The sequence below is a fragment of the Tetrao urogallus genome (genome assembly GCF_951394365.1).
Source record: "Tetrao urogallus genome assembly, chromosome: Z".
Lineage (NCBI taxonomy): Eukaryota > Metazoa > Chordata > Aves > Galliformes > Phasianidae > Tetrao > Tetrao urogallus.
The window spans coordinates 58,499,896-58,515,441 of record NC_136816.1 but is presented as its reverse complement, the minus strand read 5'-3'; the positions used below and the strand labels follow the sequence as shown (position 1 = coordinate 58,515,441).

At 51.5% G+C, this 15,546-nt stretch overlaps 1 protein-coding gene across 1 annotated transcript; it reads right to left on the bottom strand.

Annotated features, from left to right (window-relative positions):
• Positions 1 to 12,555: 12,555 nt before the first annotated feature.
• On the bottom strand, positions 12,556 to 13,625 carry CCNO (cyclin O; the record flags this gene model as incomplete). Its single annotated transcript, XM_079548720.1, has 3 exons — positions 12,556 to 13,041; positions 13,119 to 13,304; positions 13,377 to 13,625. 3 exons carry the CDS (start codon positions 13,623 to 13,625, stop codon positions 12,556 to 12,558), a joined length of 921 nt encoding a protein of 306 aa, XP_079404846.1.
• Positions 13,626 to 15,546: the final 1,921 nt, after the last annotated feature.

The following is a 15,546-nucleotide window of genomic DNA, read 5'->3' as shown; positions in this document are numbered from 1 at the left end:
AAGCTGACAAAGAAACTGGCACACTAACGAGTTTTGTCAAGCAGGTATTCCCTTTATTACAGTGCTAGGTGCATGGGGGATTGCTCCCACCAGGCATCTACAGCAAGAGAAGCAGTCACTACATATTTAAGGGTATAGTGAATGAATATATATGCATTTCATTCCAAGGACATGGGCAGCAATAACATCTCTGGTGGTCATGGGATGAAGGACGAGGTCATGCTTGCTGTAAATTTCCAACCTTTTAAGGGGAGTAGACCAAACTGGTTCTCACTGATGTTACATTGAGCCGAGGCATCTGTTTTGCCATTTTATCTTCAACAGCGGGACATCTATTCTACTTTCTTATCTTCATTTGACAACAAGCTCTGCAGCCTCCTCTGCGCTCTCTTCTTGAGCTTACATTTATGCAAGGCTCTGTCCTTCAGCTTATATCTGTTCAAGTTATGTGAGATGCTGTTCTCACGATATAGAAAAGCTGTTCTCATGATTCACCATTTATCAAGTGATAATGCTTGGAGGGCTGCATTTTAGTAAAGTGTTTGGCCTTTAATGCAGAATACTCTTGAGTTCCAGGATTGCTGGTTTTAATGTGGCTTTTAGCTTTCCTGAAACAATACAATTCATTTCCTAAAACAATACAAATCAATTTCATCAGCATTACATTATAGTAATCACCCCTTTTCTCAGTTCATCTGGCAGATGAAGAGCTATCCTTCTAGGTGATACCTTTTCAGGCCTTTCTGCAAAGTTTCTCCCTTCAGTGTATACTCCTTTTGTTTTTTTTCTGTAACATTAAGAATTCAGTTGGGTGAGACACTGCTGCAAAGACTGTCTTAGTTAAGGCTCACAGAACAGAATCCTGTGCTTGCAGTTTTTTTAGCTTGGCTGAATTCCATCCCAACAACAGAACATCTAGGTTTCTTGCCAGCTGCCAGATATGTGCCTAAATAATATTTCAACCTGGAATCCAGAGATTCTGGATTAACCAACTGCCAAAATGCCACGAGTATCCATTTCTTTCCAAAGCGTTTCTAGCCATTTCTATTGGTAGCACAGTACTTGGTATTGGTAAAAAAAAAAAAAAAAAAAAATTCAGAACCCACCTGCACATTATCCTGTGTGACCTAATCTAGGTGTCCTTGCTCCAGCAGAGGGATTGGATTGGATTGGATTGGATTGGATTGGATTGGATTGGATTGGATTGGATTGGATTGGATTGGATGGGATTGGATGGGATTGGATGGGATTGGATGGGATGGGATGATCTTTTGAGGTCCCTTCCAGTCCCTGACATTCTGTGATTCTGTGTTTACCACTTGTTTATTCACATGTACTCAGTGACTTCCAGTAAGATGTGGAATGTAGTTCCGTTACAGTACTTGGGAAGCATAACTGTGTATATGCTTAACAGTTTATATTATTACTACTAGGCATTTCCTAGTGCAGGATGCTTATTGAGGAAAGCATTGAGGAAAAAATGCACGTTATTCTCATCATCATGATACACCGATAAAAACAAAAAAAGAATTACCACATGGGAGCTTTGTTTTGAAAAGGTACTTACAGTTTAGGATACAACTTCAGCTTCATTGAGGTCTATAGTACCACCACTGTGAAAAGGAGTGGAGAGCTTCCATTCAGTGCTGGGCAGCTGTACTCTCTGAAGAACTGTCTGAAAATTCATCAGATTGAAACGTGAACTCAAAATTGTCTGTGAAGTACAACTGGACTGTGAAGAAAACAGTTCCACAAAGGTCAGTCAATTTAATTGAAGCAGTTCTCCATCCAAAATCAATTTGAATTTGTTTACAAAATTGTTCCTGAAATTCTGTGGCATCTGCATACCATGGAGACCATCTCTAATTTCAGTTCAAGAAAACAGTATTAGGGGAATTGAGTTGGACTGTATTTTAAGCTATTCGTCTTTTCATTTGAGTACTACAGTCTTTGGATCATGTCAGTAGCTACTATCACAGATAATGTAACTCACTATCAAGATGCTGACTTCATTGTAGATGTTCATATATTTCAGCTCTTTCATCCTTCTGAGTTTCTGAAACCATTCTGAAATGGTCAGTGTACAAATACAGTCACGTCTGTCTACCCACAATGTTTGAAATGCTGTCCCCTCACTGCAGATATGAGTCCATTACAGCTTGTCTCAGAGGAATGTTTTTCCTTCAGTTCTGCAATGCTGTATTCCTGAGTCCACTCAAAGACCCAGTGAGGTAAAGGAATTGCTGTGTGAATGTCACCGGAGAAATAACTGCATAACATACGAAAAGAGAGGAGCACAGTACTAATGTATGCATAAATTGAGCTGTGTTGGGAGCTATCAGATAAAACAAGAATAAAATGACAGAAAACATTTATCAATAAATATATCTGAAATTGCATCAGTAACACCTTTCACACAAGCAACCCACTGTAAGAGGTTGATCTATTTTAAAAGAATGCAAAATGCCCAAGGACATATTTGAAATCTAAATGTGTTTGGAAACCTTCTTATCTGTGATTCCCCTTCCCCTTTGATTAAACAAGTATGTTTGCTTTGCAATAGAATGTGCTTCGAAGTGTTTTATTTAAGCAAAGTGACTGGTTATCTTATGGGGCAGTTTTCAAAAGCATCTGATGCCCCTAATATGTATTTTGTTCACTGACCCTTTCTCTGTGCTGCTTAAGACTCAGAAGAAGAATCCTACACAGAAAACCTTTCCCAGTGATCTAGAAGAACATGATTCCACAGGCACTGAGTTTCTCATTTTTGCATCCAAATCTCCCCTTCTGTACTAGCAATTGGATATATGCAAAATGACAAGTGAAAAAAGCCCGCTATGATTGCTTCCAGCTCAAAGAAAGTTTTTTCATGAGCATAACTGAAAGTGTGTCTATGAAGTTCATGCCTTCCTATGCTGCATAAGCCTGACTCAAAAACCACAGAGCAGGCCAACAGTCTCCTTTATTTCTTTGAAAGGGCTGTGGAAATATGAACAGCCCAGGAAGAATAGTAGAGAACTTTCAGAGATTGAACAGGAACTTGGGGGTTTCCAAGTTGAGAGACATTGTTGGGTTTTTTTTCAAAATATTCATACTTAGCATAGGATGCCAGAAGTGTGATAAAGTGAGTTACAGAATTTGTGTAGAAAATGACAACTTGCTCATCTACTTTTTGGGAAATCAGGAAAATCCTTTCTAAATATCCATGTCTCTAATTCTTCTTCTGTGAGAGGTTGGTCAGGGTCAGTGCTCCTTGCACTGATGTTTTGCCATATTCTATGTTCTGTGTTCTATGTTCTATGCTCCATGTTACAGTTCTATAAAGAAAAAAAAAAAAAAGAAGAAAAAAGATTAAAAAAATAAAGAATTCAATATGAAAAAAAAAAAGATATTTAATATAGTTAGCTCTGTTAAAATATGTTGCCTTTCTTTTTTACATATTTGGGATGTTTGGCCATGAAATTCTGCGTCTTCTACCAGAAGGAGAAACAAGCAAGAAGGATAGACACTTTCAAAAAACATCTTATGGCAGAGACTAAGGTTACAGAGCATGCAGCACAACAAGTTCTGGTTTTGGTGTTCTGAGCACTTTTGAACTATCAACACAACTTTCAAAAATTATCTTCGGGCAGAGACTGTAAGTTTACAGAGCATGCAGCACAACAAGTTCTGGTTTTGGGACTCTGGGCACTTTTGAACTATCAACACAGTAGAAGGCCAGCAGACAAGCAGACTTGGAAAAGGGAGGAAGATGATAACGTGTAAATATACTGTCAATCTTTTTTTTCCATTTAGTTTAATTTGAAGTTATATGAGTTCTGACCAACAGGAACCGTTTCATGCATTTTTAAGCTGGTGACTTGATAAACCGGGTTAAAACTTACCATCAGGTGCTGTGTTCACCTAAATTAATGTGGGTAAGTAAAGCCTCGTCTTTCTGCCTAAAGCACTGCACAGGCACCCATCACCACCACAATGGAGGAGCTCTCTAAAATGATCACTACCATCTTTCTTGTTGAGAAGAGACAAAATGGAGTCCTCCATTTTTTTCCAGACTGTTTGCACAAAGAATACATGCTCTTTTCCTCTTAACACCTAAATCTGTTGTACACTTTCCTTCCATCGATTGTTTTGTCCTTGTGGATCTTCCACCAGCAGGCTGGAAGTTTCCTTGTTGCATGGAAAATGAATTTTGAGAGGAACAATGATTGCAGACAGAGAAACAATAGCTTGGGTGGAAAAAAAAAAGCTTTCTAAATCAGGAAAAGCCCGACGTTGAATGGAAATTCTGTGCAGATAAATGCTGTAGAAGATTTACTGGCTGAAAGAAGAAAAGGCAAGGCAAGGAAAGGAAGGGAAAGGAACGGGAGGGGAGGGAGAGGGAGGGGGAGGGGAAGGAAAGGGAAGGAAAAGGGAAGGAGAGGGGAAGGGAGGGGGGGGAGGGGAGGGGAGAAAGAGAGAAAGAAAGAGAGAAAGGGAGGGAGGGAGGAACGAACAGAGGGAGGGAGGGAAGGGAAAAAAAGAGAAAGATCCCAAAGTCACCAAGATTCAGAGGTGAATTGTTTGGGAAACATCCAACCCTAAGGAATCAGACATGCAATGGCTACAATATTTCATTGCACTTGCTACACAAAGAAGTGTAAATTGTAATAACTCTTCCACTTCTGGGCACTTAAAACGATAAACAACCTATTTAGGCTAGCATCTTTCTGATTACATAATCATACGCTCAACCTTTTTTTCTAAGTCCCAGCACAAGGCTTATATGTAATTCTGGACTTACATTCAACAGAAGACCAGAAGCTTAAATAGCTTTGCCCCATGCTTTGGGGCACACAGCTTGCCCCACACAGAGCACAGAGGCAGATCTACTGAGTTGTGGGGTTTCCCAGCATGTGCAAAGCTGTGCTGTTGGTGGAGGAGACATACCTTTCTCAGGACCTGGTGGAATGGCTCTACAGTGGGAGCATGTAGAGGGTCCAAGCTCCACCCCTTTTTATCCCATGCCTGCTAGAAGATACAGAGCTCAGCAGTCCTTCCATGTCAGAGCTGAGGAAAGCAGTCCTGCAGTTGCATTTTACCGTGTCAGACGCTTGGCACCTATTAATGGGGTTCATGCATGGCAGTGAGTGGATACTTTAAAATAGCACCTTTACATTTTAAGGGGGAGTTTAAAGGGTAAGTCTATAGCAATGTAACTGTGTTTATGGTTTATCATTATAACCCTGTGGTGTTACATGCCAAAGGCGTCTGTGTCTGACGATGCTCCTCAGAGTGGCAGTGGGAAGTGATTCAGTCTCATTAGCCAATTAACAGTCCAGTTAATGAAAACAAAATGAATGAAAACAAAAACAACAAACAACATATGTGGCCATTCTATGTTACTTTTGGATCATCATACCGGGACAGAGCACTATGAGTGAAAGCAATCACAAGAAACGTTTGAGCATGTTAATCATAGAATCACTCAGGTTGGACAAGACCTTAAAGATCATTGAGTACAACCATGGACCTAACCATACTGCCCTAACTCTAACAACCCCCCACAATCATGTTCCTGAGCACCACATCCAAATGGTTTTTAAACATCCAGGGATGGTGATTCAACCACATCCCTGGGAAGCCTATTCCAGTGCTTAACAATCCTTCCTGTAAAGAAGTTTTCCCAATATCCAGCCTAAACCTCCCGTGCCACAACTTGAGGCCATTTCCCCTCGTCCCATCACCTGTCACCAGTGAGAAGAGACCACCCCTGCTCTCACTGCAGTCACCTTTCAGGTACTGGAAGGGAGCAATAAGGTCTCCCCTCAGCCTCCTTTTCCCCAGACTAAACAGCCCCAGTTTCTTCGATCTCCCCTCGTAGGCCGTGTTCTCCAAGCCCTTCACAAGCCTTGTTGCCCTTCTTCGGCCTTGCTCCAGCACCTCAGTGTCCTGTGTACTGTGTACACTGTGTACTGTGTACAGCGTACTGAGGTGCCCAAAACTGAACACAGTACTCGAGGTGAGACCTCACCAGCGCCGAGTACAGGGGCAGGATGACTTCCCTAGTCCTGCTCACCTCACCATTCCTGATACCAGCCAGGATGCCATGGGCCTTCTTGGCCACCCGGGCACACTGCTGGCTCATACTCAGCCAACTGTCCATCAATACACCAAGGTCCCTTTCCATCAGGCAGCTTTCCAGCCACTCTTCCCCAGGCCTGTAGGGTTGCCTGGGGTTGTTGTGACCAAAATGCAGAATCCAGCACTTGGCCCCGTTGAAATACGTACAGTTAACCTTGGCCCATCAATCCAGCCTATCCAGGTCCCTCTGTAGTGCCCTTCTCCCCTCGGGCAGATCAACACTGCCTCCATCCGGCCCCATGGACTTGTGAGCATCCAGCCTTCAGAGCAGGTCCAAAACCACCTCATCAGAGATAAAGCAGGGCCTTTCTGTTCCCCATCCCTTTCTACCAGCAAAAAGGGCTTTGTTCCCAGGGAGTAACAAGTCTTACTATTAAAGACCGAAGCAATGAAGGCATTAAGCACCTCAGCCTTATCCTGATCCTTGGTCACCAAGTTGCCCTTGGCATCCAACAAGGGATGGAGATTCTCCCTAGCCCTCCTCTTGCTGTTGATGTGTTTACAAAAGTATTTATTGTTTACCTTAGTGGCCAATTTCAGTTCTAGCTGGGCTTAGGCTTTTCTAATTTTCTTCCTGCACAGCTTCACTACATACCTGTAATCATCATACATAGTTTGCCCACTCTTCCAAAGACAGTAAACTTTTCTTTTGCTCTTGAGTTCCAGCCAAAGGTCTCTGTTCAGCCAGTCTGGCCTCCTTCCCCGTTGACTCGTCTTCCGTGACCTGGGGAAGGTCAGCTCCTGCACCTTTAAAATAACTTCCTTAAAGTATTCCCAGCCTTCCTGGGCACCCATGCTCTTCAAAAATAGCTCCCAAGTGATCCTCTCAACCATGGTCCTCGAAAGTTAAAGTCTGCCCTCCAGAAGTCCAAGGTAGCAGTTCTGCTGACTCCCCTCCATGGTTCAACAAGGATCTAGAAATCTAGCATCTTGTGATCACTTTGCCCAGACAGCCTCCAACCTTTATATCCCCCAAGAGATCTTCTCTGTTAACAAACAGCAGGCCCAGGATTTTGCTTCCCCTCGTTGTCTCCCTCACTAGCTGTGTCAGGAATTTATCTCCCACACACTCTAGGAACCTCCAGGACTGTTCCCTATCTGCTATATTATAAATACAGCAGATGCCTGGGAAGTTGAAGTTCCCCACAAGAACAAGCGGGAGTGACCTTGAGACCTCACCCAACTGTTTATAAAGCATCTTGTCCGCCTCTTCATCCTGGTAGCAGACTCCCACAGTAATATCAGTCTTATTGGTCTTCACTTTTATTCTGACCCATAAGATCTCAGCCCTATCATCACCATCATTAATTTCCATACATTCACATTCTTTCTTAACATAAAGGGCTACACCACCACCTTCCTGCCTTGCCTGTCTCTTCTGAAAAGTCGGTAGCCATCCATCACAGCACTCCAGCTGTGCGAGTCATTCCACCACATTTCCATGATGGCAGCTGTATCATAGCTTTCTGACCGCACAATGGGCGCCAGCTCCTCCTGTTTATTACCCATGCTGTGTGCATTAGTGGGGCACCTGAACTGGGCCTCCTTTTGAGTGGCAGTAGCCCTAATACCTTCATGACCATACTCAGGTATTTCCATAGCCACAAACCTCACGTCAACCCTCGTGTTCTCCTACAAAAGGCTGAGTTGTCCTCTTCCTTCACCAAGACACAAGATTGTGGAATCTTACTAGCATATCCCTCTCCTACAAGCACTGGACGTGACATACAGGCTCCATTCCAGTGACCCCGGTTACACCCCCATCCCCTTTCGTACCTAGTTTAAAGGTCTATGAATGAACCTTTCCAACTCGCATCTTAAGACCCCTTCCCACCGGTGGGAGAAGTTACTCCTATCGGTTGCCAGCCAGCCTCGTCTTGTGCAAACAGAGCAGAGGTCAAAAAACCCAAATCCCTGCCAGGCACACCAGGCTCTGAGCCAGGTATTAATCCATTGGCCCATTATATTTAGTGCCTCATTATTCCCTATAACTGGAATGATAGAGGAGAACAGAACCTGAGGTGCTCCCAAACCCCTTACCTCTTATCACCCTTTACCTCTTTATTGCTTCTCAGCCTTTTGGCTAAGATCAAGTGTAGTGTAGTGTAGTTAACTGCAAGATTAAGTGAATGAGCATTTACCTTTAGCTCTGAAAAGACAAAGCAGCAGTAAAAACAGTGCTAGCAACAGTCATAGAGTGATCATTTTGTTGTTGCAACCTCCAGAATTCTGCATTTCTTACATGTCACTAGGAATGTCTATGAGAATTATGAACTACATCTATATATGTATCTATATATATATTCTGCATATATCTATGTCTGCATACAGAGGTAATATCTGTACAAGCTACTTTGTGTTATCAGTTTACGCTCTGAGTGCAGCTCAGCACAGGTTTTCTCTCCTGCCCTCTCACACAGTATTTCTGCCACAGTAATAAAAGTCTTTCTCTAAGAACTGAATGACTCTGTACTTGTCCCAGGGACAAGCCCTCAGCATCCCAACCCCAGCCCTGCTGCAATGTCACTGCCAGAGAGCAGGGCCACAGCTGCTGAATGATTGCAGTACTGGGGGACATGGATGCTGGAGGTCCATAGGCACTGAAGGACCACAGACACTGAGGGTCTCAGGCGCTCGGATCTCTACTGTATCCAAGGAACCACATGCACAACACTGAGGGCAGAGCTGCAGCTGCCCTAAGACATGTTCCACTGAGACCATGGAACATGGCTGTCACCACAGTGGTATAGCACAGTGCTGCTGGTTTTCTGCTAGCCTATGGCATTCTGGGACATCCAAGTGTAGAGAAGTGGAAAAAACAATCATTTCACAGGTACCAAATCTCCATCCTGGGCAAAGAATGGTGCCTTCACTCATTCATGTGTCACAGGAAAGGAGTGGGGGGTCATTTTGTGCAGTTGGTGTTTCAGCTCTCCAGCCATGGGGGCAAGTGACACATATCCACTCATGAGACTGAGTGTCAGCGGCACTTCTTGCTTCAGGCAACAGCGCTGAGCAATAGCAGCAGTGTGTTCCACCCTGAAGTTTTCTGCTTGGGCACAGGGAGCAAAGGAGCTCCATGTGGAAGCACAGCTTGCTGCTGGACTTGCTCTGATGAAAGAAAATACGTAAGTGTAATGCAAAATGCTGCAGTGCTAAATAAGTACAAACCAAAGGCAATTTTAGGCACTGTTTAATCATCGCCACTGAGTGCAAGCACACATGGACAGTAGCAGACATGAATGACAAACTGCAATTTGTAAACACTGTGGATTTAAAACATCACGATGCGGAGGGCAGCCACATCCAAATACACCGGAGGGCACGCTCGTTGTGGCACACGCTGTCTGCAGCCGCTGCTCTTGTCACAGCTGTAGTTTTCAGCAGCCGTTTTCCAGCGACGATTCTGTGTTCCACTGCGCAAGCCGGGCAGATTTGCGCAATACGGTGGCTCCGCATCCATTAGCCCGCATACTGACGGCGAGTTATCAGCCGGGCCGATGCAGTTCTCCCCAAATCCCCGCGCCGCAGCACCTCCCGAGGGCAGGCAGCCGACCGGCTGCTCGGCCACGCGCGTGCACAGCGCTCTCTCTTCCCGGCCCTCCGCAGCGCAAAGTCCTCGGGCATCCGAAAAGTTGCCCATTCTCGCCCCAGAGAGCAGCGCTGCCGGGCGGGCACCCCGCGGGCTCTCAGCGCGGCACCCATCGGAAGCGGTACCCTCCGTCGGCGGTGTGCAAGGTGAACGCGTTGCCCTGCGGGAAGGCCAACGTGCGGATGCCGCCCTGCTCGCCGAAGGCCACCCGCAGACTGCCGCCGCCTTCCAGCTCCGCGTCGCCGGCGCTCAGCGGGACGGCCGCGCGCGCGGTGCGCAGCCCGCGGAAGGCGCCGTGGAGCCGCGGGCGCTTGGCGGCGGGACTGCCCGCCAGGCTGCGCAGGGCCGCGCGGCACTGCGCCGACACCGCCCGCAGCATGCCGCCCACGCCCGCCGCCTCCGCGCGCCCGCAGCTCCCGGCGGGAGGAGGAGGAGCGGGAGGAGGAAGAGCCGCGCCGCCGGGGCGCGCCGGGAGCATCAGCTTCTGCCGGAGGGGAGAGAGGCTTCAGCGCGCCGCCCCGTATCCCCGCAGCGCCTCGCCCCGGCACGCTCTGTGCGGCCCGGCCGCCCTGCGCCCCGCACTGCCGGTGGGCGGCACTCACGTCGAGCACCGTGGCCAGCTGCCGAGCCTGGTTCGCCAGCTCCTTCAGCTGCACGTTGCTCTCCCGTAGCGTCTCCAGCTCCTCCTGCTTCTGCGCCAGAGCCTCCTGCAGCTGCGGGCACGAGCGGACAGTGGGCGCTCGGGACAGCTCCGGCGCCTGAGGAACACGGGGACGAGCCAGCGTCCCCAGCGGGATGACGGCTCGGCCCGGGCCCTACCTGGCTGTTTTCCTCCAGAGCATCTCCAAGCGCCTGCCCTTGTCTCTCGGCCGCGTCCCGCCAGCACGGCTGCAGGGATTCCGGGGGCTGCGGGCACTCCGCACACGTGCCGAAGGCCACGTCCTCGCCGAGGGAGAAGTCGAAGTCAGCGCAGTCCGGCGGTGGGGGCACCCAGGTGGAGGCATCTGGAGAGAAAACCCAGAGGGTGATGGCATAGGGCTGGGGGTTCAGACCCTGACTCACCGTCCCCGTTCTGAGCACCTCCCGGCGGCCGTGTCCCTGCTGCGCGCACTGTCCCCACCTGGGTTTCAGTTCTACCCCCAAGGGGACGCGCTGCCGTGTCGGCCGTCACAAGCGTCCAAATACCCGAGAAAGCAAAAACAGAAGCAGACCGAACGCAGCACGCAGACACTGCGTTACTCCACATGTGGCCAGGAGAGGATGGACATCTACTTGCCAGACATAAAATCATGGACAGCATCTCTGAGATCCTGGAAATCGAACTCCGGCTCATCCTGCAGGCGCGGGCCCTGGGGACGAATGAAGACCGGTGAAGAGGTGGAGTTGGCTCCGACAGCCGCAAAGCTCTCGCACTGCCGGAGCCGCGCAGGATGACCTGCGGGGTTACCTGCGGTGGGGCGGCGGGGCCGACCATGGCGGCTGGAAGGACGGGGCCGCGGGCTACCAGCTCCTGCCAGTCACGAGCGGCGTGCGTGGGCGGCGAGAGACGGCGGTGAGAGAGAGCTGGGGCCGGGCCGGAGGGGCCGCGGCGGGGCCGGGGCTCGGGTCCGCGAGGGCTCAGCCCCGTCGGAGATGTCCCCGCCGCCGCCCCGCTGGACCGCGCGGGCTTTTTAGCTCCGCGGACGGGCGGGCCCGGCGCCCGGTTGGGGCAGATGCTGCCGAAAGCCCGGCGGCCGCCCTGCTCCATGCCGTCGCGTCGCCCCCGACCTGGCCGACGCCTCTGCTCCGCTCCCCGCTCGGCGCGCAGTGGGGCCGCGGGGAGCCGGGGCCGGAGCCAGCCCGCGGGATGCCCGCCCGCCTCCATCCCTCTGCCGGGGCGGGGAACCGTCCCGCCAACCCCACGCCCGCGCCCGCGGAACCCGCGCCCGCGGTGCCGCTGGGCTGTCGGGGCGGGGCGGAGCCGCCGCGCAGAGCCCCCACCCCGAGCGCCGCATGGCCGCCCCAGGTCCGGACTGCCGCCGCGGGTCCCGGCGGGGGGAGGTGGGCGGGAGTCGGATTGCGCGCTGGGGCTCCGCGCCGTGGCTCCGCGCCGTGTCGGGGCTTTCCGCTGAACGGCGTACGACGGGGACAGACAACCTGACCAGTGGCATCGTGCACGCGGTGTGGGTGCGGTCCCCCCTACGCACCTCTATGCGCGGACGGGCAACGAAATAAAGAAAGATCGCTGTCGTGTTACGTCTCTCCTGTTGATTTTTTAAACTTACTCTACCTTTTTTTTTTTTTTTTCCCCTTTATTTTTTCCCGGTACCACACGGCCACTTCGCTGGGAGTTCGCCCGGGGTCACGGGCTGGCCAGGAAAGTTAGCAGTCCCGTAGTGTCTTTTGTACCGTTCCGTTCTCTTACATTGCGCCGAACTTATGTTTTGCTTTTTTCTTCCTGATCACGAACATCACCGAGCCAGCACACGGTGTGAAACAGGAGATCACTCTGGCGGGTTAATTGTTAATGGGACCTGATTGTCGATGTGATCCCCGCTGCGCCCGCGCACCTTCCTCCACCCCCCGTCTGCCCCAGGCAATGAACCACGCGCAGGTGATGTACAGGAATAGAGTTTATTTCGCTTCCCTCGGGCTCTCCTCCCGCTCGGGTGCCGTTACGGACAGCCCCCCGAATAAATAACGCGGTACCCGGGTATGTGTGTATTATTTACACGCTGGATGCAGAAACACAAAACAATCTCTGATCAGTGAGCGACCACGCGCATATTCCCCGCGGTGCCACACACGGTCACCTCTCGACCCGAGGCTACGCGCAGCGCGGGGCTCCCGCAGCCCCGCCGTCAGTCGCCGTCCCTCAGCCACAGGCACTTCCGCACCACCTCCGCGGGCAGCACGAGCGGCAGCGCCGCGGCGTTGAGCGACACGAGCAGCCGCAGCTCAGCCATGCAGTCCCGCAGCTCCCGCCGCCGGTATCCGCTGACCCGCAGGTCCAGCGGGCAGCGGTGCCGGAGCAGCCGGTCCGCCAGCCCCAGGCTGGCCGCGGCCAGCAGCGACGGCGGGTACTTGGTGAAGGTGTAGTCGGCCAGGCTGATTTCCGCTACGCCCCGCGCCAGGCTCCCCGCGTCCGCCGCTTCGTCGGAGTCAGCGCCCGGAGCCTCCAGCCGCACCCGGGTGAAATGCTCGAGGAAGAAGGAGACGGTGGGCGCGCCCAGGCTGAAACCCAGCTTGTGCAGGACGATGCACTCCAGGTTGCAGAGTTGCTCCCCGCTGAAGGCGTCGCAGCAGAGGGCGAGGAGCTGCTTGACGCTGGGGGGCTGCATCTCCACCTGTGGGGGGAAGGACGGAGCGAGGAAAGAGACTGCTGGGGCGCGAGGGCGACAGGCTCGCACTCACTCGGCCGTACCTGCTTGCAGGCGAGGAGCAGCGCCGTGGCCCCGAGCAGCTGGAAGCAGTCGGCGGCCACCGGGGTGGTGTCGAGGAAACGGTCGATGATGTTGACGGTCAGGCAGAGCGCCTCGAAGGAGTACCCCAGCTCGCGGTGCACGGGGATGAGCCAGCTGATCAGCCGGCAGCGCGCCTCCGCCGTCACCTGCGCCGACAGAAGCGGGATGAGCGGGCCGGGCCGGGCCGGACCGGGCCCCACTCTCCCCGAAGTCCCCACCTGCGGCTGCCGGGCAAGCGGCTCCCGCGGCTGGAAGCGGCTCTCCAGCGCCTTGCGGGAGCGGTACCAGCTCTCCCCGTACTCGCGGAAGGTCTGCAGCTCCAGGCGGCTCTCCGCGCTCGTCGCCTCCTCCTCCAGCCGCCGCCGCCGCCGCCGCCGCCGCAGGAGCGCCGGGCAGTGCCTTGGCCCGGGGCCGCTCTTCAGCCGCTGCGGGGTGGCTCCCCGCCGCCCGTCCGCCGCCGCCACCATGGGCGCGAGCCGCGCGCAGCAGCGGTGTCCGAGCGGCAGCGCTGCGCCGCGGTATTTGAGCGCCGGGAGGCGGGGGGCGGGCAGAGGCAGGAAATCGGTCTCCAAAACAAAACCCAGAACGCAGTCGAGGAGGAGCCGGGCCGTCGCAGCTCCTCACACCTTCGCACCTCTTCCAAGCGACCGGGATGCGGCTGAGAGCCGCGCGGTGTTGGGCGTGGGAACCGCGGTTGCACTGCTGCGAAGGCTCCGACGAACGCTCTAAGGACGGAGAACACCGGACACAGGTACCGAACACCCACTCATGCCACAGCCCGCTCCTTGCACCCTGAAACTGCTGCGTTCTCCTTTTTGCCGCTACTGAAATAAACGACTTTCTGAGTCCCAAAGTTTTCACTGAGAACCCAGAGCGCTTTGACAACTACAGCTCACGATGGAAATATTTTCATTTGATGCTGCCAGGAAGCGCAGCACGAACAGAAAAGGGGAGGTATCGGGAGATATTCGGAGTGCTGCAGGGCTCCTGCAAAGTCTCCATGCTACTCCCATCAGCTGACCGTTCATATGGCAGAGCACTGTTCCACACAAACGGAGGGATATCAGGATGTTCTTATACTGCAACCCTTGGCTTAAAGAAGCAGAACTGAGGCCAAACATGGCAATTTAAATCAGATATGATTTGCTTTTGTGATGCGTTGGTTAGGAAAAGATGCTCACCTGGGTCAAAGGGTGGGCAAGAAGGCTACAGGAAATCACAGAATCACAGAATCGTAGGGGTTGGAAGGGACCTCCAGAGATCATCGAGTCCAACCCCCCTGCCAAAGCAGGTTCCCTACAGCAGGTCACACAGGTAGGCATCCAGGCAGGTCTTGAACATCTCCAGAGAAGGAGACTCCACCACCTCCCTGGGCAGCCTGTTCCAGTGCTCCGTCACCTCACTGTAAAGAAGTTCTTGCGCATGTTTGTGCGGAACTTCCTATGCTGCAGTTTTGGCAGAAATGGAGATGTGTAAATGTAACGGAGATTCAAGCAGCCCCCAGTCCAACAGCAGCAGAGGAGATAGGAACTCTGCAGTCTGAGTTTGAGGGGAATACCTTCAAAGGGGAAGATGTATCTTTAAAATGAAGTACAGCTGCCTTTAAAATAAAGCACAACCTAAGAAGTACTTTTTTGAAGTGGTCTAATAGTGATAGGATGAAGGGGAAATGTTTAGAATGAAGACATTTGGATTACTTGTTGGGGGAAACGCTTTACTGAGGGGGCAGTTAGGCACTGGCACAGCTGCCCAGAGAAGCTGTGGGTGCCCTTCCCTGGGGGCACTTGAGGCCAGGCTGGGTGGGCACTGGGCAGCCTGAGCTGGTGGGGGGCAACATGCCCATGGCAGGGGGTTTGGGGCTGAGTGAGATCTAAGAACCCTTCCACCCCAAGCAGTCTGTGGTTCTATGAGTTTGTTGAGACTCCCAGTGAGAAGGACCCAGCAAGAGCTGTTCTGTGTCTGTGTCATAGTTTTATGATTTTTATTATCAGTATTCCACATCATAACATCCTGTAAAGCTCATGAAATTAAAGAGTTAATACTCCAGTTCCGTGCACTCACTTCCAGATACCTGGTTCTCAGATGAGAAGAGCTACATATCCAAGAGGACATCACTGTGTTCAGAGGGGAAGATAAGACCCACAAGTGATGGGATTCTCTCTCACTGCCTGGCAGTGTGTGGGTGGCTCCCCAGCCATTCCACCTTCAATTCAAAGTAAGGCCTTCGGTTTCGGACACTCTCTCTCTCATTTTATTTGACTTATTAGACTCAATTCCAATTATATTGTATTCTATTGTGTAATCTTGCAATTCAGTAAAATCAACTTTCCTTCTCAGATTGTTGCTGCTGTTCTGTCCTTGGGCGCAGCTCCCATCTCCCTGCTCTCC